Below are 23,637 nucleotides of genomic sequence, written 5' to 3' on the forward strand. Positions count from 1 at the left end.
TCAGGGGAGGAAGCTGGGGCAGCTCAGAGGCCTAAAGCATGCATAGCCAGAGAGACCAAGCCCAGGCGGTAGCCCCACCATAAATGCCAATGTTCAATGGCCAGCAAGGTAAGGGGTTCAGTGGTTTAGGATCCAACACAGCTGCAGGCCCAGACAACATTTCACCCTGGGTGGGGCCATGCCCTCTCCTCTCCTATTTTCCCATCCCTGGCAGGCAAGCCTGGGCCTGAGGACCCAGCAGATCTCTGTAACCAGCCTGTGATTCAGTGAATGGGTAAAACCGCAAATGCATGAACATATGTTACTTATACGTGTACTCACTAATAGGCCCCTGCTGGTCCTCATGGCTATGCACATAATCATTGAACAGCAAGGCCTCATTCATGATCCCAGGCACTGAGTCCCACACTTGCGAGTATAAACCCCTGGGAATTTTGGGCAGTAGTCCAGTTACCAACTAGAGCTTCACGAAGACACAGTCACTGACCAAGAACATACAAAGGAGGCTGGGCATGGTGACACACGCCTTTAATCCCAGCACTCAGGAGGCAGAGGCAGGTGGATCACTGTGAGTTCAAGAACAGCCTGGTCTACAAAGCCAAGGCTAACACAGAGAGACCCTGTCTCAAAAAACAAACAAACAGAACAAATCAAAACCATAAAAAGGGTGAAGACACAACTTAACCATGCACACAGAACCTCCCAGAAGCAGGGGACAGGTTAACAGGCACGGCAGGCATAGGCAGAGCTTAAAGCCACCACACGCCTAGGAACCCACAAAGATTTTTTTCCTCTGGCTTGTGTACACATGCACGTGTGGTGTTTGTGTACATATGTGTAATGTAAATGCCAAAGGTGAATCTGGAGTGTATTTCTCTATGCTTGCCACTTTTTTTCCTAAGGTAACATTTTTCTTTACATTCGTTGTATTTGGTTTTTTTGTTTTTGTTTTTCAAGACAGGGTTTCTCTGTGTAGCATTCACTTGTAGATCCGTGTGGGTATGTGTGTGCTGTGGTGCTTGGGTGGCAGTCAGAAAAGAGTTGTACCATGTGTGTGTCCCAGGGATTGACCTCAAATGACCAGGCTTAGCTGCAGGTTCTTTTACTGGCTTTTCTTATATTTTCAAAGGCCTTTTTGAAGGGACTAGGGCTATAGCTCAGTAGTAGAGCACTTGGCTAGCAGGCATGAAAGCCTGGGTCCTATTCCCAGCACTACACAAAACAACTTGTTTTAATGAGGAGGGGACCCACAAAGTCAAAAGTGCCTAGCGCCTAACGTCGCAGTGGTGTGGAGAAATGACTCTATCAGCATGTAGTCCTCAGGGACCACACTGAAGGACCACACATTTGCTTGCCCAGGTCCGTCTGCCGCCATCCACCCTGTACCTCCCGCCCCAGTTAGGACACAAAGCCCTTTCCAAAAGCTGTCCCAGTAGGAGGAGCTTTGGCTAGTCCAGCCCCAGTCCCACCCCTGTGACAAGGCCAGCCCATGGCCTGGGTGGGGTGACTAACTACAAAAGCTCAGAATTGCCCCGGAGCAGAAGCAGCCTCCGCAGGCTGCTTCGGCTTCTACCTGCTGGTGCAAGTAGGACCAGTGTGTGGGACAGAATCCAGCCAAGCCATGCTGAGCCTTACACAGCATGGTCAGGAAATTCAGAGAAAGGAACCCTTCAGTCCTGAGGTCAGCAGGGACAAGTGGGCAGCAGGCTTGTTTCCAGGGCTGGGCTGTTCTTTGGTTAACTCAAGCATCTCTTTTTTCCCAACGGCTTCCAGCTTCCCAGTAGAAGAAACAGAAGAGCCTCCCTTGTTCACCAGGTCTGCCTGGGACTGAAGGCACAGCTCTCAGCTCCTTTCAGAACAAAGGTGAGGCCCTTGTGGGGGCGGGGGAGGGGGGGTTGGAGGGGGCAGGGGAGGGTAGGTAAAATCCAGCAAAGGCAAAGTTTGGGGGAAGCAGACGGCAGGGTCCTGGCCACAGAGGTGACTCACGTGTACCTTCATGGCAATGCTCCTGTCCAAGCCTGCCCTCTGACCTTGCTGAGCCCTGTAGAGCAATGTTCAACTGAAATCCCAGCAGGGACAGAATTGTAAGCAAGGGGCTGGGCCCAACTACTTCAAGGGCGGGGCCGGCGGGTCAGATAGTTCGAGATGTGCACTTAACTATACGGGACTCCCTTGGTCAGGTTTCCTCAGACCGGCCCCATGCCACTATGGCCCACCTGCCTCACATCTGTCCTGTCTTCCTGACCTTGCTCCACTTGGCCCAAGGCTCCAGCGGTTCCATCTTACCCAGCCAGCCGTTCATCACTATCTGGAATGGTGACACCTACAATTGCCTGCAGAATTATGGAGTGGATGTGGATGTCAGTGTCTTTGATGTGATCGCCAACAAGGAGCAGAGCTTCCGCGGCCCTAACATGACTCTTTTCTACAGGTGGCAATTGGGCACCTACCCCTACTATAATACACCCACCGGGGAACCAGTATTTGGTGGCCTGCCCCAGAATGCCAGCCTGGCTACCCACCTCGCTCACACATTCCAGGACATCAAGGCTGCCATACCTGAACCTGACTTCTCAGGACTGGCAGTCATTGATTGGGAGGAATGGCGCCCACGGTGGGCCTTCAACTGGGACAGCAAAGACATTTATCGACAGCGCTCTTTGGAGCTGGTCCGTGCAGAGCACCCTGACTGGCCAGAAACTTTAGTGGAGGCAGTAGCCCAGGACCAGTTCCAGGAAGCAGCACAGGCCTGGATGGCAGGCACCCTTCAACTTGGGCAGGTACTGCGACCCCGTGGCCTCTGGGGCTACTATGGCTTCCCTGACTGCTACAACTATGATTTTTTAAGTTCCAACTACACAGGCCAGTGCCCACTAAGCATCAGTGAGCAGAATGACCAACTAGGGTGGTTGTGGAACCAGAGCTATGCCCTCTATCCCAGCATCTACTTGCCTGCAGCACTGATGGGCACAGGGAAGACAAAAATGTATGTTCGACACCGTGTGCAAGAGGCGTTCCGTGTAGCTATAGCTTCCAAAGACCCCAACGTGCCCATAGTGCCCTACGTCCAGATCTTCTATGAAATGACAGATCATCTTCTGCCCCTGGTGAGTCCTCTGTGACCTTGTCAGATTTCCTTGTTAGGTAATAAGGTAATAGGTCCAATTGCTGAGCCCACCTAGCTCCAGGGTACTACTATCTTTGGGGGTGAGCGGGGGAGGCAGCTCTCTGGAACCAAACTCAGGGCTTTGTACAAATTGTTTTGACACTGACTTAAACACCCCAGTGCTCTGTCCATCCACTCCACCCTACATGGAGCACCTGTCTGGTTTAGGCTAAGTTCTGTGTAAAGCATGAGTGAATCAGAATTTAATAGAAAAATTAGTTCCTGTCTACTCGTAAACAGGGAACAGGCTTGCCTCTGGCCACCAACGCTAGAGCAGCCTCCGTAAAGGCTACAGATTATTTGTCCCCTCCAGTGATGTCACAGCAGTTCCCACAGGGACAAAGGTCCCACAGAACTAACTGTGCAATCTCTTTTCCCAGGAGGAGCTGGAACGCAGCCTGGGGGAGGCTGCAGCTCAGGGAGCAGCAGGAGCGGTACTCTGGGTGAGCTCGGAAAAAACCAAAAGCAAGGTAAGCTGAGGCCTGGGCGTCGGGGAAGGGATGAGGAGAGAATGGGCTACTCTCTCTGCCCCTGAAGTCCTGGCTAAGCAACAGGCAAGTGCCTCCCAGGACTAAGCGGGCTCATCCACCACGGCTGTGGTGTCGCTTACACTTTCCTTCCCACTCAGGAATTATGCCAGGCCATTAAAGAGTATATGGATTCCACACTTGGGCCCTTCATCGTGAACGTGACCAGTGCCGCTCTTTTGTGCAGTAAAGCTCTGTGTTCCAGCCATGGTCGCTGTGTCCGCCATCCCCGTTATCCTGAGACTCTCCTCACCCTCAACCCTGTCAGTTTTTCCATTCAGCTAACACACGAAGGCAGGCCCCAGAGCTCCAAGGGTAGCCTCTCACCTAAGGATCGGGCGCAGATGGCTATGAAATTCCAGTGTCGATGCTACCGTGGATGGAGTGGGAGGTGGTGTGAGAAGCCGGCTATGTGGTGATTAGCTGTGCCAGACTGCACAGCCCCAACCACCTAACACACGCTGGGCCTACACACACACACACACACACACACACACACACACACACACACATCACACACACATCACATACACACATCACACACACACATCACACACACACACATCACACACACACAATCACACACACACATCACACACACATCACACACACACACACACACATCACAGGAGTATGTACACTCAGCCACTGTCAAGGTCACATGCACACAGGCACACTCATAGAGATAGTCACACACAGTGAGTCAGAATTAAGGGCAGGCACTATTATTCTGTGCCTATAACGACCTACTTGGCAGGATCACAGGCAATTCCTCCAGAATCTACAAGGAAGCAGTCACAAAAGCCGACATTTACCATATGTCTGTGCCGTGCCAAGCCCGGTGCTACATAAGCACCACAGGTAGACTAACTCATTCCATCTTCGCAGCCCAAGACACTCAAGGAGAGTGAGCACTTTTTATTTCCTTATTTTTTGCTGTGCTGGGAATTGAACTTAAGACCTCGCACACACTAGGCAAGTGCTCTACCACTATATGCCCAGCCACTGAGGGTGAGCACTTCCTGTCCAGTGTTGCCTACCAAGAAGAGACAAGCAAGGCCAGGCACGATGATGCACACCTTTGATCCCAGCACTCAGGAGGCAGAGGCAGGAGGATCTCTGTGAGTTCAACACCAGCCTGGTTTACATAATGAGCTTCAGGACAGCCACAACTACGTAGAGAGGCACTATCTCAAAATAAAATAAACCAAAAAACCCCAAGAGATATACAAATTGAAATCTGGGCTTGCACAGCTATGATGTGTTGATGGTGCAGTAAGAGGCCTGGGAAAACACATTAACACCACTGTACACGATCCCTGAATCTGCTGAGAGTAATTGCATTACTCAACCCACCAAACAAAGCTGTCCTATTTTACTTAGCTCCTAAAATAGGCAGGTCTCAGAACCCAGAAGGCACTAGAAAGGCTCTTCTCTTTCACCGAAATATTTTGTCTGAGGACGACTGCTTTCCGTAATCAGGAGGAATTTCCACCTGATCGGACCGTTTCCACCGATACACTAGGATTGGAGAGGAGACAAAACTCCATTTCTTTGAATCTGAGGCGGGGAGAGGTGCAGGCGGATCTTAACCCAGTGGCCGGGGCAAGAGGAGGCGGAGCCAACAAGAGCACGCTTCCGGCCGAGACGCCACGGGAAGGGAAGAAGCCCGGGACAGAACGGGTCTATCCTAGTTCTGTTGTGACGCTCAGAACCAGGGGCGGAGTGTCTAGGTGGCGACATTCCAGGCACGGAGGACTTAGGAGGAGGTGCGCTGTCGCCTGCGAAGACTGCAGTGAGTCCTCCGAACTGCTGGGCTCAGGGAGGGCAGAACGAGGAGTCGGTGCCAGAGACACCGGGAAACCGAAGAGTGCGCAGGCGGGACGCGGACCATCTCGGAACTCGGCTTTACCATGTTAGTATCACCCTTATTTCTCACATGCTGCTTGTCTATCCTCCCCGCGGCTGTGGTTCCCCAGTTACTGGCTCTCCCTCAAGACTTCCCAGTGTTGGCCGTTCCCGGTTAGAGCATGCTGAGCCACACCCACCCATAACCAAGCTTTCAGAACTCCCATTCCGAAAAGATCACCGGCCAGTGACCCACAAGGGACAGGTGCAGACCCTCTCTTAGCTCCACCCACGCTGGTGGATGCTCCCCCTCCCCCGCAATGAATGGGTTAAGCCTGTGGTGGGGGTGAGGGGGGAGGACCCTGGGGCTCTGAGCTAGGGAGCCCTGAGGTTCCTCCTACCAGACCTTACTTAGCAGGCCTGGGAGCTGGGGAGGGGTTGCTGGGACTCCTGAGCCAACTGATTCAGGTAAGAGGCTACAAGCCCTACTAGGTGTGTGGGTTGTGTGAGAGGAGAGAGCCTCCTGTCCTCAGACTCAGGGACCAGGAACGTTGGGAAGAAGAGTCAGGAGGCCTTTCTGGAGCAAATGAATAAAAGAGTGGGACTCAACTGTCCACCCACTGCAAGAAAAACCCAAACAGACTGCCCTGCTAGCAGAACCTAGGATGAGGTGGGTAAACAATCAACGGGGGGTTTAAGCATCGGAGGCCTGGGTCTCCAACCTGGTGGCCGTTGGACACCTGTAGATTTAGGAAGGAAGCCATGGTTCTTATCAGGGTGACTACAAAACTCGGGCCAAAGGCATGGAGGCTTGCAAAAGCCACATTCTGTGCGATAGGCCAACCTGCATGCTGGTGCTGGTGGGGCCCCATAGATAGGGACAGTTGAGTCCAAGCCCCGGGTGGGGGTGGGGATATGACAAGTAGTAAGGAGGAGGATTAGGGGAACTCCTGGGATCCTGGGAGAGATCTTCTGAAAAAGAAAACAGGTGAGAGCAAGCTAGATAGTGGTGTCTGGTTTGCACCTTCTGCCAAGGCTAGCCAGCTACAGTCATTAACTAGTAAAGAGCTGGAATGTGGTGGCGCACACCTTTAATCCCAGCACTTGGGAGGCAGAGGCAGACGGATCACTGTGAGTTCGAGGCCAGCCTGGTCCACAAAGCGAGTCTAGGACAGCCAAGGCTACACAGAGAAACCCTGTCTCAAAAAACAAAAACAAAGACAAAAACAAAACCTAGTAAAGACAACCCGCTTGTGGTGAGGGCTGATACCTCTGAACGCAGAACTGAGGAGACTGAGGCAAACACAGGCTACTTGTCCTGGAGGGTGGAGGGCTGGGACCCAAACAAAAGATGGCCCAGCAAGTGGGTTACGACCCCAGCCAGCCTTCAGCATTTACCATTCCCACCCTCAGCCCTTTCCAGTGTGGGGCAAGACACCTGCATTCATTCACCCTGCTCTCCTCTCCATGAGTGCTCTCCTCAAGTGTAGGTGAGTCTGTTCCAGGCTACTTATGCTTTAAGGTGCATGTGGGAACAAGGTTGAAGCACATTTTCCTCAGTTCCGGGGTACCTGCTCCCCACCCCCTCCCACTTGTCAGTCCTTCCCTGCCCCGACCCTGTCTTCCTCACACAGCCTAGCATGGCTGCTATCTGCAGATGAGCCCTTGTATAAGGAGCTGCCACTGCCTAGAGAGCCTAGAGACTGTGGCCTTACCCTCCAGCCAGGCACTGAGCCACCTGAAACCTAACAGGAAGTGACCTTGGCTTTCTGCCTGACTCAGCTGAGCCTGGATCCTACCTGTAGGCAAGAGCTGACTCTGAGCCCTGGCCCCAGTCAAGCTAACCCCCTACCTTAGACCCCGAGCACCGGATGGAGCTGATCCTGAGTACCAGCCCAGCAAAGCTGACTCTAGATCCTGCATGCCAGCCAGAGCTGACCCTGAGTTTCAACCAGACCAAGCTAACCCTGGATCCTGCACACCAGCCAGAGCTGTTGCTGAGTCCCAGGCTAGCTGAGCTGACCCTGGATTCTACATGCCGCCCAGAGATGAGCCTCAGATCTGGCCCAGCTGAGCTTACCCTGGAGCCTGAACACAAGGCAGAGAAGACCCCTGCCCTCAACCCGGCTGAGTTGACCCTGGAGCCTGTGCACTGCCGACCCGAGCTGCTGAGTGCCTGTGCTGACCTCATCAATGACCAGTGGCCACGAAGTCGCGCCTCCCGCCTCCACTCCCTGGGCCAGTCCTCAGATGCCTTCCCCCTCTGCCTGATGCTGCTGAGCCCTCATCCCACACCTGGAACCGCCCCTATCGTGGTGGGCCATGCCCGCTTATCCCGGGTGCTGGACCATCCCCACAGCCTCTTAGTGGAGACAGTGGTGGTAGCCCGTGCTCTGCGGGGCCGTGGCTTTGGTCGCCGCCTCATGGAGGGCTTGGAGGTCTTTGCCCGAGCCCGGGGCTTCCGACGGCTGCACCTCACCACTCATGACCAGCTATACTTCTATGCCCACCTGGGCTACCAACTGGGCGAGCCTGTGCAGGGTTTGGTCTTCGCCAGCCGTCGCCTGCCCACCACCCTCCTACGTGCCTTCTCTAAGACACCATGCCCCCAGGCACCCGGCAAGGAGCCCATCCTAGCTGCCCAAGCTGTCCCAAGGAGCTCCAAGGGACCCCCATTGCCACCACCTCCTCCCCTACCCCAGTCAATGACTACCTCACCCCCTCCGTCACCAGGGCCCCTTCCTCCAAGCCTGCTAGAGACTCAGTACCGAGATCTGAAGGGGTGCCCTATATTCTGGATGGAAAAAGACATCTGAAGGCTAGGCACTGTCTTTCTGGAATGCTGGGTTGTCCAGATCAGTCCCAGCCTCAGCCCCACGGGCCATACTTCAGCCCCCTGAGGACAACCTTAGCCTGTGTATGTTTCCTGGGTACCAGTGGGCCAGGAGGTGGCTTCAGAGCTTCGGCTCAGAGCTGTCAGCGTGGCTGAATAAAGGCTTCCGTTAGGTATGGCTGTGACAGTTTATTGGTTAACCCCCTTCCCAGGTCCCCTATGCCTGGCACAAACCCTACTTATCTAACTGGGCCCAAGAGCCATTGATGAGGTAGTGTCTGTCCTTTGCTCCTCATCCTCTTCGAGGCTCCAGATAACTTCCTTTCCCCTGTCACTCACTCACTACCATTCACCGAGCACTTCCTATATGGCAGGCCGTGCTCTGGACATAGGCAATGAGGATTTTTGTAGACAAGCAGGGGTGAAAAAAGTCACAGGACTCATGTTGGGAGCCCAAGAGCCCTCACTTCCCCAGGCATCTGGGAGAAAGGTGACGTTAGTGACCTGAGTGCTGAATGTGAATTAAACCAGGGAAGGGAGAAGGCGAGAGCTGCGTGTCCTTGAGACAGAGACAGTATGGGCAGGGGGAGGAAGGGGGTTTGTGACAGCCATGAGGAAGCCTCAGAGAATATGATGGAGACTTAACAGATGGAGAATACTGAAGGGGAGCAGACCAGGGTGCTTGGGGGCATGGCTTCGCTGAGAGACCCATGGAACACTTGAAAGCCATATTAAGCCCCCAGCTCTGCCCCCATTCCCTGAGGGGCCAAACTAGGGAAACTTTCCTGGCTGTTCCTGCTGTGCAGAAGGTGTGGCTTAGGCCATGGACTCTAAGCTTACCCCTTATCTCCTGCAGGTTTCCATCTCTGTGGCATGACCATGCAGCTAGGCCTGACTCTGGTGGTAGGGTTAGGCCTGTGCTTGATGCATGGCCAGTCTTTGCTGCAGGCTCCTGAGCGCCCCTTTTCTGTGCTGTGGAATATACCCTCAGCAAGATGTAAGGCCCGCTTTGGTGTGCATCTACCATTCCGCGCCCTCGGCATTAAAGCCAACCATGGCCAGCATTTTCATGGCCAAAACATCACCATCTTCTACAAGAACCAGTTTGGTCTTTATCCTTACTTTGGACCTAGAGGTACAGCCCACAATGGGGGCATCCCTCAGGCTGTGTCGCTAGATCACCACTTGGCACAAGCTGCCCACCAGATCCTCCACAGCCTAGGACCTAGTTTTGCTGGCTTGGCAGTGCTAGACTGGGAAGAGTGGTGTCCACAATGGGCTGGGAACTGGGGCCCCCATCGGCAAGTCTACCAAGCAGCCTCCTGGGCTTGGGCACAGGAGATGTTCCCTGACTTGGACCCTCAGGAACAGCTCCGCAAAGCCCATACTGGTTTTGAGCAAGCTGCCCGTGCACTGATGGAATACACACTGCAGCTGGGCCAGACACTTTGCCCACACGGGTTCTGGGGCTTTTATCGATGATACCCAGCCCGTGGCAACGGCTGGCATAAAATGGCTTCCAACTATACAGGCCATTGCCACGCAGCCATCATTACCCAAAACACCCAACTGCGTTGGCTCTGGGCCGCTTCTGGTGCCCTCTACCCTAGCATCTACCTCCCACCCAGACTGCCACCTGCCTACCGTCAGGCCTTCGTCCGACACCGGCTGGAGGAGGCCTTCCGTGTAGCCCTCACTGGGCATGCACATCCTCTACCTGTTCTGCCCTATGCTCGCCTCACACACCGGAGCTCTGGGAGAGTCTTGTCTCTGGTAAGTAGAAGTTAAGATCTAGGAGTCTGGTCCAGAGACACAGCTCTATCCTACCTAGAAAGGTTGACAAAAAGACTTTTCCAAAGGGATTTGGGGGGGGGGGGTGGTCATGATCTAGGGATTTATTTATCTTTTTTGTTTGTTTGGGTTATTTTGGCTTTTTTGTGTTTTTGTTTTTGAGACAGGGTCTCTCTGTGTAGCCTTGGCTGTCCTGGACTCGCTTTGTAGACCAGGCTGGCCTTTCTCTCTGCCTCCCAAGTGCTGGCATTAAGGTGTGTGCCACCACACCCAGCTGTGATCTAGGGGTTTTAAAAGGAACCTATCCTAGCTGGGCATGGTGGTGCCCGCCTTTAATCCCAGCACTTGGGAGACAGGCAGGTGGATCACTGTGGGTTCAAGGCCAGCCTGGTCTACAAAGCGAGTCCAGGACAGCCAGAGAAACCCTGTCTCGAAAAACAAAAGCTAAAAAAATAAAAAATAAAAAATAAAGGAAGAAAGAAAAGGAAAAAAGAAACCTATCCTAGGCTGGGCAGTGATTAGCACACGCCTGTAATCCCAGGACTCAGGATCTCTGTGAGTTCAAGGCAAGCCTGGTCTACAAATGAGTCCAGGACAGCCAGGGCTAGACAGAGAAACCCTGTCTTAAAAAAAAAATTGCCAGGCGTGGTGGCGCTCGCCTATAATCCCAGCACTTGGGAGGCAGAGGCAGGCGGATCGCTGTGAGTTCGAGGCCAGCCTGGTCTACAAAGTGAGTCCAGGATGGCCAAGGCTACACAGAGAAACCCTGTCTCGAAAAAAAAAAAAAAATTGAGAAGAGAAAAAACAAAACAAAAACCAAACCAAACAAACAAAACCCCCCTATCTTGGCATAGGGAGGCATGGCTGTATGCCTAACCTAAGGACAGTCATTCTCTCAATGGTGGTCTTGAGAAATTAATTAGAGGTTCTGTCAAGAGGCAGAATGAGTCACAGCAGTAAAGCAAATGATCATGGTGAAGTAGGGACCTGATGGATCCGGCCAGCCAGCTCTGCCTTAACAGCTCTTTGCCTCCAGGATGACCTGATGCAGACGATTGGTCTGAGTGCAGCACTGGGAGCCGCCGGAGTGGTGCTCTGGGGAGACCTGAGCTTTTCCAGCTCTGAGGTGAGCGTTGCCCCTTTGTCATACACATGCTGGAGCCCCAAGTTAGGGGAGAAGCCATGCCAAGTCATAGGGAAAGAGCAGTGACATCTCTCTTCTCTCCTCAGGAGGAGTGCTGGCATCTCCATGACTACCTAGTGGGCACGTTAGGGCCCTATGTGATCAATGTGACTAAGGCTGTTGCCACGGCCATGGTCGCTGTGCCCGGAAAGACCCAGGACAAATGGAAGCCTTTCTGCACCTTCAGCCAGGTGACAGTCTTGGAGCCTGGAGGTCCTTCAGATGCCGCTGTTACTCGGGCTGGGCTGGCCCTACCTGCAAGGAGGCTGAACCTGAGCCCAAGGAGACAACATAGAGTCAGGAGTTCCTGCCTTGCTGCTTGTTCCTGTTGCCACTTTCCCAGTCCTAGGGGAATTCTCATTTATGCTGTTTAGCTTATAGAACTATCCTAAGAACAGAGCTCACTTCCACCAACATAGCTTCCCTCAGAATCCCTGAGAAATAGATAGCGCCTAATAAACACATAAACCCAGCCTAGAGCCCTTCCGAGATCATCTGACTTAAGCCAATAAAAAAACTTCAGGGAGTCAGTTCCAGACATTTCAGGTTGCCAGCCCAGGACTTTGTTCCAATACATGTGTGTCTACAGAGAAGCCATATCTAGGGACAGAGAGACAACCCCTACAGTCCTCTGAGCACACACACCAAAAAAGCAGAACAAAAAAACAAAGCTAAGGTCTGTTAAATGCTAACCTATTATCTGTACTCTCATCCATAAAGTCACTCTTTCAATTACCTGAGGCTTGTCTGTTCTCACTTTTCTACCAAGCGTTAAAGGCTGGCGCCTCAACGCAGGTGCCCTCCTTACTAAGGACGAGAGGTGCTTCTAGCGAGGAGGTTAACTACTGAGTTAACTATGAGCCCAGGCGCCGCGGGGGGAGGGGGCGGGGGCGGGGCAGGAGGAGGAGGGGCGAAGTGGGTACGCAGGGCATTGTGGGTACATAGTTTAGCTGGAGCGGCGTCGGCTTATGTGTCTCCGGAATGGACTACGATTCCCGTGGTGCACTGCGCCCAACTCGGGCGGCCCTAATCTGTGTACCCTGCCGCCTGGGGATAGTAGTTTCGGCTGCTTGGATGTGGAGCCGAACCGGGTAGCCGGGAACTCACTTTCCCAGCGACCCGTTTGACAGGGCGGGGCGCCTCACGAAGATGGTGGCGCGCGCGGCGTGTGGCTCCTGTCGTCTTCTCCAGTCTCAGCTCAGCGCACCGGCCAGCGTTTCGCTGGTTTGGAGTCCCCGCCCTCCGGGTCCCTGACCCCGCGCCCCCTCTCCGTGTCCCCTATTCCCAGTTCCAGGAATGCCTCGCGCTCGTAAGGGCAATGCGCTCCGCAAGGGCGGTCAACGCCGTGGAGGAGGTGAGTCCAGGGGGCTCCAGTAGAAATGTTCAGTAGTGAGCGGGGTCGTTTCGTGGTTCGCCTTCGATGTCACCGAGGGTCTTGGGTTGCCGAATCTTCCCACGTCAGCCCAGCGTAACCTCCCGGAACTCTGCTCAGGCTCGCACGTGTCCCGGCAGGCATTGGCCACGTGTGTGCCCAACCTGAGCTCATTGCCAGCTGTTTTTCGAAATCCCGCGCCGCAAAGGTGGTTTGGCCAACATTTAAGGACCTAGGTTTTCCCATCGCCACTGGGGTGGACAATCACAGAGCGTGAAGCCAGCCCTTTCGCCAAATACTAGTGCATTCGGTGGACTGTACAAGGAAGTTAGTAAGTTGGCCTATTCTGTTTTGTGAAACGGGCGGTTGGGGGGTTGCATGTGATTGGAAAGGTACAGGATTGGGGCCTTAGCAGTTGGGCTGGAGACTGGGTGGACATCCAAGAGCATGAGGCAGTCTGAAAACTCCTTATCAGCCTCAACCAGAAGCATGTCTTGTTGCGGTAAACACAGTTACTCTACTGAGATAGAGTGACTGGCAAGCGTATTTTGACCTGACTGCCACCCAGCGTGGCTCGGGTCTAGGGGCATTTAGTAGGGTAGTGACAGTCTCACAAGAACTAGTACTTTATAAAAGCATCTACTGAGTGGCCTCAGGCAGAACCATGTATGGGAGGCCCTGTGAGTTTCCGGGGGGAGACCTGAGAAGGTAGAGAGCCCCATGTAGAGAGCTTGTCCAGCAAAATGAGACAATCTGGGCTAATAGTAAGAGAAGAGGTGACCAGAGGTCGCTGTGTGAGCTCGACATTTCCAACAGTCCGGTGTTGTTGGTGGTCCCTAAGATGTAAAGACTGCCACAGTAGCCGCCTTTCTCAAAATCCTGGATTCACACACGGGGGTGTTCCTACCCTACTGAGAGTTCCCGATGTTTACTTCTTTTTCAAACGCTCACCTGGTCAAGAGCATCTGGTCTTCCAAGGCTAGGAGGAGCCATGGTGTCTATACGTAAGGTTGGTGACCCTGAGTGGACCGAAAGCAGCTCAGAAAACAATATATATATATAGGTGAAGCATAAAGTGCTCAGCACACCCACTGGCACCCAGGCCTCTGCTCCCAGAGTTGATAGATTGCCGAATGAGTGTGACAAGTTACTAGCCTTCACCTGCTACACCTGAGAGTGGTGCTCTTTCATCCCAGCTTTAAAGCCTGGGCAACTAATCAAATTATACCACTGCTAAAATGGGGACGGGGGAGCTAAGAGTGGTATAGCCCAAAGGAAAACACAAGACTTTGGCTCCATTTAAATCTGTGTCTTTTTTTTTTTTTTTTTCCGAGACAGGGTTTCTCTGTGTAGCCTTGGCTGCCCTGGACTCACTTTGTAGACCGGGCTGGCCTTGAACTCGCAGAGATCTGCCTGCTTCTGCCTCCCGAGTGCTGGGATTAAAAGTGTGCGCCACCACGCCCAGCTCTTAAATCTGTGTCTTATCTAGCACCGTAACCTGCGGCCTGACCTTTACACTGTCCTCTTTTGAGCACAGTCTAAACTGCGCCTCAGGCCTAGGTGGGACCCAACCAGCCCTTTATGCCACTGTGTAGTTCCTGCTCTCCTTAAAGCAGATTGTGAGCTGGGCGTGGTGGTGCAACCTGTGATCCCAGCACTCAGGGAGGCAGAAGCAGGCAGATCTCTGCGAGTTCAAGGCCAGCCTGGTCTACAAAGTGAGTCCAGGGCAGCCAAGGCTACACAGAGAAACCCCGTCTTGAATAACCAACCAAACAGCAGATTATGCCCACTAGGCAGTGCTGGTGCACATGCCTTTAATCCCATCACTCTGGAGGCAGAGGCAGGTGGATCTCTTTGAGTTCAAGGCCAGCCTGTTCTACAGAGCTGCTTCCATGACAGCCAAGGCTACACAAAGAAGCCCTGTCTCGGCATGGGGGCAGAGGGGGCAGGCTGTACCCTCACGGGTCCCCTGTGTCAGGCCTTGGTTTGCTCATCTCTAAGATGGGAAATGTTCGTGAAGTTACACAGCGTATCCTGAGCCCGCCCTCCCTCACAAGCGGAAGCTGGTCACATAGCAGTGTTGTGTCCCTTCAGGTGCCAGGAGCAGTGCCCAGGCCGACTCGGGTTCCAGTGATGAGGAAGCGGCCAGCGAGGCCCGGAGCACCACCAGCGAATGTCCCAGCCTGCTCAGCGCCACCGCAGAGGACTGCCTGGGTGAGAGCCGTTTGAAGTTTGACAGGGACTCGGTGAGGGCTCCACCAGACAAGGGCAGGTTTCCGTGATGACGGATGGGCTGGCTTTGCAGGTGGGGAAGCAGTGGATGAGCAGAGCCAGCAGGAAACCCTGGAGGAAAAGCTGAAGGACCACGTGGACTGCCTGACTGACAAGAGGTACTGCTGGCCAATCTCTGCACACAGGGCCTTCCCTGGTCAGCCTATGGGAAACGGAACCGAGGGGGCGGTCGATCGCCCACACGAACACACACACCCCTTCTCTGCCTCCCAGTGCCAAGACCCGGCAAGGAGCTCTGGAGAGCCTGCGCCTGGCCCTGGCCTCCCGCCTGCTTCCTGACTTCTTGCTGGAGCGCAGCCTCACGCTGGCGGATGCCCTGGAAAAGTGCCTTAAGAAAGGTCAAGTCCTGGGCACTTGGGGAACCCTGGCTAGGCAGGTGTTGACGCTTGCTGCATGCGCTAACTGAAAAGCATCCTGTAGGGAAGGGTGAAGAACAGGCTCTGGCGGCTGCTGTACTAGGCCTGCTCTGTGTGCAGTTGGGCCCTGGACCCAAGGGCGAGGAGCTGTTCCACAGTCTGCAGCCCCTGCTAATCTCGGTGCTCAGTGACAGTACGGCGAGCCCCGCTGCCAGGCGCCATGTGAGTATTTCCATGCCCCACGGGCCCCTCGTCCCAAAGCAGGGGGTTGCATGCCACCTATCATTTGAGACTCCGTACTCATATGTTCCTGATGTTGACCCATGGTGGCCTAGTTTTTTAATTTATATGTATTTTATGTGCATTGGTGTTTTGCCTGCATGTATGTCTGCGCGAGGGTGTCAGATCTTGGGGGTTACAGACAGTTGTGAGCTGCCATGTGGTTACTGGGAATCGAACTCTGGTCCTTTGGAGGAGTAGTGCTCTTAACCACTGAGCCATCTCCAGCCCACTTTGTCCTTCTTCCAACAGTGTGCTTCTGCTCTTGGCTTGGGCTGCTATGTAGCTGCCACTGATGTCCAGGTAAGTGGACTTTGGACACAGGTGGGAGAGCAGCGAGACTCAATAGCCCTGTCCATGACCCAGTCCTGTCTCCCCTGGGCTCCTAGGACCTGGTCTCCTGCCTGGCCTGCTTGGAAGGTGTTTTCAGCTGGTCCTGCGGCACTAGTGGCTCTGCTGCTGCAGCTCTGGTTCCTGCCAGCCTACATGGCCTGCTCTGTGCTGCCCTGCAGGCCTGGGCATTGCTGCTCACCATCTGTCCTGGTACCCACATCAACCATATCCTTGACAGGTAGGGGCCTCTGCCTACTGGGAGTGGCAGGGAATTTGTGAGGGGACCCTCAACCCATACACAAAGCTTAGCTTGCCCTCTCCATAGGCAGCTGCCCCGGCTGCCCCAGCTCTTGTCCAGTGAAAGTGTGAACCTGCGGATTGCTGCTGGTGAAGCCATCGCGCTGCTCTTTGAGCTCGCCCGGGACCTTGAGGTGCGAGGGACAGTAGGAAGTGCCTGCTGGCACCACTGACCATCCCAGGCTGCTTGCAGAGCATGCCACACACACACACAAAGCAGTCTTGCGTCATTTTGTAGGGGAGGTGACCCCAACACTTGCTCATATGCTAAAGGGTGGTAGCAGGGAATCTGAGCAGAGGTGAGCTACTGTGGAGAGGTCCAGGAGGGGCTGAGGGAGGAGGAGCCAGGCAGAGAAGAGGGGAGCTTTGGACCACACCATGCTCAATTGAGAAGAGTTGAAGCTTCTGCCCAACACCTCCACTTTCCCACACAGGAGGACTTTGCTTATGAGGACATGGAGGCTCTCTGCAGTGCTCTGCGTACCCTAGCCACTGACAGCAATAAGTACCGGGCCAAGATTGACCGTCGACGCCAGCGCTCCATTTTCCGTGCTGTGCTGCAGTTCGTTGAGGTGTGTGTGAGAGAACATGAATATCCCATTAAAAAAAAAGTGTCCCCACCAAAAAGAACCAGGTACGGTGGCGCACACCTGTAATTCTAGCACTCGGGAGGCAGAGGCAAGAGGATTGCTGTGAGTTCGAGGGCAGCCAAGGCTACACAGAGAAACCTTGTCTTGAAAAAACAAAAAAGGGTCATCCCCAAGAGTTTAGGCTTGGTAGTCCACGCCTCTAATCCCAGCATTCAGGAGACAGGGGCGTGCTGGTGAGTTCCGGGGGCATGGCAGCCAACCCCAGGCATGGGCCCTCTACCCACTAGGGCGGTGAGTGTGAGGAGGAAACAATCCGTTTTGGACTGGAAGTGCTCTACATAGACAGCTGGGCTCGCCACCGAATCTACACAGCCTTCAAGGATGTGTTGGGCTCCGGCATGCACTATCACCTCCAGGTGAGGGGACACACGGGGAGGGCTACCCGACCTGGCTGCTTCAGACTGGCCTGAGCTAATCGCCTTATCTTCAGAACAATGAGCTGCTCCGTGACATCTTTGGCCTGGGCCCTGTGCTAGTGCTGGATGCCGCTGCCCTGAAGGCCTGCAAGATTTCACGTTTTGAAAAGGTTCGCATCTCGGGCACCTTTATCCTGCCTCCTGTTAGCTGGAGGCCTAGAGGTGCGAGTGGGTCACAGGAGGAGCCTAAGTTTTCCTTCTTGGTTCACTGGGCTCCCTACCTTGCTTCTCTTCCACAGCACCTGTACAATGCTGCAGCCTTCAAAGCCCGGACCAAGGCCCGGAGTCGTGCAAGGGACAAGCGGGCAGACATCCTGTGAAGCACACTGGCCAACGAGAAGGCTACCCCATACCCTTACCGTATTTTTAACAGAAGACAGTGCAAAAACTGGTCCCTACCAGTGATTGTCACTATATTTTTTTTAATGATGAAACCAAAAATAGACAAATGTGGGAGGGTCAAGGGGTCAGGACACTTAAGACTCTAGCCCTTTGTATCTGCACTCAGCCCTGTGGCTGTGGCCTTTCGTCCTGTCCTGTCTCAGGTGAAACCAAGTGTGTGCCAGGCCTGCAGCTGAGGGACAGGTGAGAAAGGACTGTCCCTTTTGTTTTTCAGGCCTTGCCCCTCAGGGCTGCGGCTTTTGGGAGTGTGGCACTGGCCACCTTGGCAAAGCTGCCTAGAATGGGTGTGTGTACTGATTTTTAAAGATAAGAGAATTAAACAATACTTATCCCCCTGTGGCCTTTATTCAGAGTCTTTGCCTGCCTCCGCTCGTCTCTACCAGGCTTGGCCCCAGCTAGATTTCTATTTCACCTTTGTCCTCTGTGGCCCACGTGGTCCCCCCACCCCCAGCTCGGCCTAGCTTGTCTGAGAGCTGAGACTGGACCCCCATTAGGAGGCCTGACAGAGTGGGTGGCTGAGCGGGGACAGCTATTTCTAGACTTCTGAACTCTATCTGGGGGTGGCCAGAGAGTGCTGACAGGCCATAGGAGGAGCCAGGGAAAGGCGGCTACCCCATCCTCTGACCTTTGGCTATCCAAAGCAGGGCCTTGGCACCAGAAGACTTGGTCAGGCTTGGCCTGAAGAGGTCAAAAGGGACAGGCAGCTTGTTGAATTACATCAGGCTCTTGTACAAAAGTCTCACCAAGGAAGTAGTGTAGATGTGGCCATCAGTAGGAGAACAGAGACCTGCCAAAGGTCCCTTTATTCCTACTCACAGCTCACACGCCTCACACATTCACATGGCATCTCAGCTGGGTGCCCGAGCTTCGCTGGAGTTGAGCCTCCTCAGCTGGCTGAGGCTAGCCAGACGCAATTTGAGCAGAGTCTCCTCTTGTGTGCGCAGTGTGTGTGCCAAGACCCTCAGGGATTCACTCTGCAGCACTGGGGATGGGAAGACGTCTGTGGGACCTTGTCAAGCCACATGCCTCCCCAGATCTCAGCCCAGCATCGGGTTGCCCACTGGCCCGTGCCCCACCCATACTGCTACATTTTGCAGTTGCCCTGGGTTCCCAGCCCTGCCTGTCCCTACCACTTAGGTAGACAGCCAGGATGGCTAGTGCCAGGCAGGTGAACACCAGCAGTGTCAATAGCAGTAGGAACCCCCCACGGCCACACGTGGGGCTGCAGCCAGCTTGGGTGCACAGTGATGGTGGCAAGACACCCAGAAGCTCTTCCCATGGCTGTGCCTCTTCAGCCAGATAGGGCCTTAGTGAGCCTGCCAGGAGGATGGTTCGTCAGGAGAGTGGTACCCATAGCATCCACCTCGCTCCCTTTTCCCCACTCCCTTACCTCCACTGTGTAGGTCACTGATGGACTCCACTCGGTGCAGATGCACCTCCTCAACGTGGTTAGGAGCCAGTGTTCCCCTGTTCCTTTGGTTCTGCATTGTCAGTACAGCATCTGTAGGGACAGTGGGACTGATTTGAGCAAGTCACTGCTTGTAGGTGAGCTCGGGCTGCAAGGTCTTGGGGTGTATGGAAACTGTACCTGTGACATTTGGTTCCAAATTCCCTACAACTTCAGGAATGACTCTTAGTTTGGATCCAGGGTTCCAAAGGCTTAGTCTGTGCATAAGGCTCCTGATGTGCTCCCATGCCCACAGCCAGGCATTCCTTTGTTTATTGGCTACCAAACAGCTCATCGACCTAAGCCCACAGCAATTGGGAATTTGCCACCAGGCTAGACCTGATAACATGCTGTCTACTCCTAGGCAAATGCAGCTTGGGTCTGCCTTAACACACACACTCCTGCTTTTACGGGAGCCCTGCTGTTTGCACTCAACAGCACTGCAGGAGTCCCCTTTTTTTCTGGGCATTTAGGTTGTTTCCAATTCCCTTTGGAAATTAACCCCCAGGACATTCGTCATTCATCATTTCCCCCACTTCCCTGAAAGTTACTGAGGACAATTCCCAGAAGTGGAACCACTGGGTCCAAGTACAGAGATTTCTCTTTAATGCTATTTTCTCTTTAATGCTTTCATCAAAAATATCTTCTAAAAAGTCTGTCCAGAGCCCAGTGGTACATCATCACCACCAGTAGGCCTCCCATTGAGGGAAAAAAATGTGTATGTGTGTGCACACGGAGGCCAGAGGTCTCGCTGGCACTGGAACTCAACAAATGGTCCAGGCTCACTAAGCATGGAGGCCCAGAAACTCCTGTCTCTATCATACCAGACGAGGGATTAGAAGTGTGTAACCCCACGTGACCTGCAGCCCACCTCCAAGACATGAGGACCGACACACAGCATTTGATTTACACTTGCTTCTGAGCATGTTAAGGGGCAGCTTCAAGTGCATCAGGGGCCTGGGAGAAATGACCTCAGGTCTTCATGCTTAAGGCAAGCTTTTTACTGAATGCTCCCTAGACCCTCGATGCACACATCTTTACATATATCTGCTAATTTGAGAGATGAGAAGCAGCTTGCCTTGATTATAGGCTAGGGAGCCTGACCAACCTGTGTAATTACCCCATTCACAGCTTCTGCCCATCTAGTCACCGACTCTCTGCTTTGGTTTTGGTTTTAAGATAGTGACTCATTATGTAACCCTCGCTGCCCTGGAACTCAGAGTTAGGTGTGGCTTCACCTCTGGTCTCAGCTTACCTTTCACTGGTCTTACATGTGTGTATCGCTGTGCCCATCTTTGTTATATGTTTGTGATGTGTGGTGTGGTACATGCCCACATGCATACATGTAGAGGACGATTTTGGGTGTCCTTGTCTTTTACTCTCTGCTTTATTCCTTTGAGGCAGGAACTGTTCCTGAGTCTCAAAATCCTGTTTTTGCTATTATGTTTGGTTTGGTTGACCATGGTGGCAACCAGCAAGCCCCAGGGACCCTCCTGTCTTCACCCTCCAGTATACGCAGCCCTGGGATCATAAGACTACACCTGGCTTGTTATGTGGATACTGGGATCTGAACTCAGGTCTTCGATGGCTATGCAGCAAGTGCTCTTAATCACTGAGCCATCTCTTCCCTCCCCCCAACCTTCCCTTTCATCTGAGAAGGACTCAGAAAGTTCTCAGACTGCTCCTGAGTACCTGGTTAACTCCAGTGAATTAACCTTCGGCCTCAGCATTCCAGCTATCAAAATATTGATGATTTCTAAACTATAACTTTACTTTCTGCTGGTGTTCTTTGGCTGGGTATTTATAATTTATTTTTGAAACAGGGTCTCATTATGTAGCCCTGGCTAGCCCAGAACTCACAGAACTATATATAAGACCAAGTTGGCCTTGAACTCACAGAGCTCCTTCGGCTTCTGCTTCCTAAGTGTGCGCCACCAAGGCCTTCTGTTGGATTTTGTCATTGTTGTTTTGTTTTGTCCCAATTCCACAAGAGCTGTAAGAGTGTGGCAGGGCCCTGGGTAAGGATGGCTTTGGGCCCTCTGGGTCTACCATCTCAGGACAGTATATCAACCTTGGGGACGTGCTTGAAGCTGCCTTTGACATGCTCACAAGCCATTCAAACACAGGCAGATGCTGTCAGTCCTTACGCCTGAGCGGTGGCCAGGTCACATTCAATTCCCTCTTTGCACCTCATGGTGCTTCTCCCATACTTTGTATTTGGACATGTTTTATTTGCTACAGAAACAAAACATGGTAGATGTTATAGTTAAGTCTTTATCATGTCCCCCCACCCCATGCAGGGGAAAAAAAAGGTAAACATCTTCCCTTAGTGGAGGGCAGGCCCTTTCTTGGCAGTATAAAAGATTGAGGGCTGCAGGACTAGAGCCCTGTCCCCCCCCCAGTGGTCACCTCTCTTACCTTCTTGGCTCTCCTCAGGCATGGCAGTTGGTAGGTAGGTAGTCAGGGGCTCGATGAGAGTGCCCAGTAGCAGAACTGGACAAAGGCAGCGGTGGCTCCTTTGGGATCCTGGGATAGGCCTGGCTGCCTCCCAACCTGGTCCTAAAATAGACCTGAGCTCACTTCCCTGCACTATATTTAGAGGGGGCAGCTCTGAGCCATGAAAGGGGGCAGAGTGACCCAAATGGGCTGGCACATGGGCCCAGGGAACATCTCAGAAAACCATACCGATCCTCTGCATGCACAGACATACATTGGGGCCTTCTTCCAGAAAGGGAGCATGCTCCATGTAGCTATGACAGAAAAGGAACCCTGCACACCTCCACTCAGCCACCCCTCACTCCCATAGACCCTTCACCCACAGACCAGCCATCTCCTTCCAGGAAATGTGAGATAAGCACCCACCACTGTGTGACCATTAGTACCCGATATTGGGGGAGTGAACAATATTGGAGCCCAGTGCCCTAAGGATCTGGCCGCCCGACAAGTGGGCACTCATGCTGGCCAATGGACAGACTGGGATTAGATGCTATTTCTTTTCTTTTTTCTTTCTTTTCTTTTTTTGGTTTTTTGAGACAGAGTTTCTGTGTGTAGCCTTGGCTGTCCTGGACTCACTTTGTAGACCAGGCTGATCTCGAACTCAGAGATACACCTGTCTCTGCCTCCCAAGTGGAATTAAAGGCATGTACCACCACCACCTGGCTAGACAGTGCTATTTCTAGTATTAAACTATAGCTTTAGGTAAAGAGGACCTTGGGAGTGGCCTCTGTTCTTCAGTCTATAAACCAGGAGCAAGGGTTCCTGGCCAATTGTACTGAGAATAAAAATGCAGAGACATGACTAAATAATTTAGCACACCAGATAGTGGTGGTGTACACCTTTAATCCCAGCATTTGGGAGGCAGAGGCAGGTGGATCTCTGAGTTTGAGGCCAGTCTGGGCTACAAAGCAAGTCCAAGACAGCCAAGGCTACACAGAGAAACCCTGTCTCAAAAAAAACAAAAACAAAGCCGGGCGTGGTGGCGCACACCTTTAATCCCAGCACTCGGGAGGCAGAGGCAGGCGGATCGCTGTGAGTTCGAGGCCAGCCTGGTCTACAAAGTGAGTCCAGGATGGCCAAGGCTATACAGAGAAACCCTGTCTTGAAAAACCAAACCAAACAAAACAAACAAAAAAGGGAGGGCGGCAGCCCTGGAGAGATGGTTCAGAGGTTAAGAACATTGTTCTTCCAAAGGTCCTGAGTTCAATTCTCAGCAACCACATGGTGACTCACAACCATCTAGAAGGAGATCTGGTGCCCTCTTCTGGCATGCAAGTGTACATGTAGGCAGAATACTGTATACATAATAAATACATCTTTTTTTAAAAGGGAGGAGGGGGCTGGAGAGATGACTCAAAGGTTAAGAGCACTAACTGCTCTTCCAGAGGTCCTGAGTTCAACTCCCCGCAACCACATGGTAGCTCACAACCATCAATAATGTGACCTGATGCATACTGTATACATAATAAATAAATCATTTTTGTTTTGTTTTTCAAGTCAGGGTTTCTCTGTGTAGTCTTGGCTGTCCTGGGGTCACTTTGTAGACTTTTTTTTTTTTTTAAAGATTTATTTATTATGCATGTATACAGTGCTCTGCATGTATGCCTACAGGCCAGAAGAGGGCAGCAGATCCCATTACAGATGTGCTTGCTGGCTATTGAACTCAGGACCTGCTGAGCCATCTCTCTAGCCCATAAATAAATCTTAAAACAAAGCGAACAAACAAAACAAACAAAGAACTTAGCACAAAGAAGTCTTGGCCCTCCCTCCCTCTCCTCTTCACAGGGCTTAACAGGCTACACGGGGGCATGTTGCTCACTCTTGAAGGGGGCTGGTTCAGTTTCCAGGCCTCAGTCTGTGGGTGGACTCTATTCCATTGCTTCTCAGCTGGGCAAAGCACGACTGGGGGGCGGGGTGGATAGGCAGTGTGTCTCCTTTCCAAACCATCC

The 23,637-nt window shown here is 52.9% G+C and overlaps 5 protein-coding genes across 7 annotated transcripts; 4 read left to right on the top strand and 1 right to left on the bottom strand.

The window, feature by feature from the left end:
- The first annotated feature begins 1,594 nt into the window (after positions 1-1,594).
- Positions 1,595-4,158, top strand: Hyal1 (hyaluronidase 1). 2 transcript variants are annotated; one of them, XM_051140546.1, is made up of 4 exons: positions 1,595-1,863; positions 2,181-3,107; positions 3,547-3,636; positions 3,795-4,158. In XM_051140546.1, exons 2-4 carry the CDS (start codon positions 2,208-2,210, stop codon positions 4,110-4,112), a joined length of 1,308 nt encoding a protein of 435 aa, XP_050996503.1. In that variant the 5' UTR covers positions 1,595-1,863; positions 2,181-2,207; the 3' UTR covers positions 4,113-4,158. The 2 variants fall into 2 exon arrangements, with proteins under 2 accessions (XP_050996503.1, XP_050996504.1); XM_051140547.1 differs by having other exon boundaries at positions 1,622-1,681.
- Positions 4,159-5,220: 1,062 nt separating this feature from the next.
- Positions 5,221-8,576, top strand: Naa80 (N-alpha-acetyltransferase 80, NatH catalytic subunit). The gene is made up of 2 exons (XM_051140427.1): positions 5,221-5,608; positions 7,399-8,576. Exon 2 carries the CDS (start codon positions 7,413-7,415, stop codon positions 8,355-8,357), a length of 945 nt encoding a protein of 314 aa, XP_050996384.1. The 5' UTR covers positions 5,221-5,608; positions 7,399-7,412; the 3' UTR covers positions 8,358-8,576.
- Positions 8,577-9,247: 671 nt separating this feature from the next.
- Hyal3 (hyaluronidase 3) lies at positions 9,248-11,643 on the top strand. The gene is given in 4 exon segments (XM_051140500.1): positions 9,248-10,147; positions 11,202-11,291; positions 11,396-11,465; positions 11,468-11,643. Coding segments are annotated over 4 exon segments (1,236 nt in total).
- A 791-nt stretch (positions 11,644-12,434) lies between these two features.
- Positions 12,435-18,081, top strand: Ifrd2 (interferon related developmental regulator 2). Its single transcript, XM_051140426.1, has 12 exons — positions 12,435-12,702; positions 14,815-14,934; positions 15,026-15,110; positions 15,226-15,350; positions 15,433-15,590; positions 15,900-15,950; positions 16,037-16,218; positions 16,306-16,411; positions 16,712-16,849; positions 17,155-17,283; positions 17,358-17,453; positions 17,583-18,081. The coding sequence occupies exons 1-12, from the start codon at positions 12,645-12,647 to the stop codon at positions 17,661-17,663; spliced, it is 1,329 nt and encodes a 442-aa protein (XP_050996383.1). The 5' UTR covers positions 12,435-12,644; the 3' UTR covers positions 17,664-18,081.
- A 114-nt stretch (positions 18,082-18,195) lies between these two features.
- On the bottom strand, positions 18,196-21,732 carry Lsmem2 (leucine rich single-pass membrane protein 2). 2 transcript variants are annotated; one of them, XM_051140604.1, is made up of 4 exons: positions 21,611-21,732; positions 19,136-19,246; positions 18,876-19,061; positions 18,196-18,727 (listed from the first exon to the last, which is right to left on the bottom strand). In XM_051140604.1, the coding sequence occupies exons 1-4, from the start codon at positions 21,630-21,632 to the stop codon at positions 18,594-18,596; spliced, it is 453 nt and encodes a 150-aa protein (XP_050996561.1). In that variant the 5' UTR covers positions 21,633-21,732; the 3' UTR covers positions 18,196-18,593. The 2 variants fall into 2 exon arrangements, with proteins under 2 accessions (XP_050996561.1, XP_050996560.1); XM_051140603.1 differs by lacking the exon at positions 21,611-21,732 and adding an exon at positions 19,334-19,554.
- Positions 21,733-23,637: the final 1,905 nt, after the last annotated feature.

The sequence above is a fragment of the Acomys russatus genome, chromosome 32 (assembly GCF_903995435.1).
Source record: "Acomys russatus chromosome 32, mAcoRus1.1, whole genome shotgun sequence".
NCBI classification, from domain to species: Eukaryota; Metazoa; Chordata; class Mammalia; order Rodentia; family Muridae; genus Acomys; species Acomys russatus.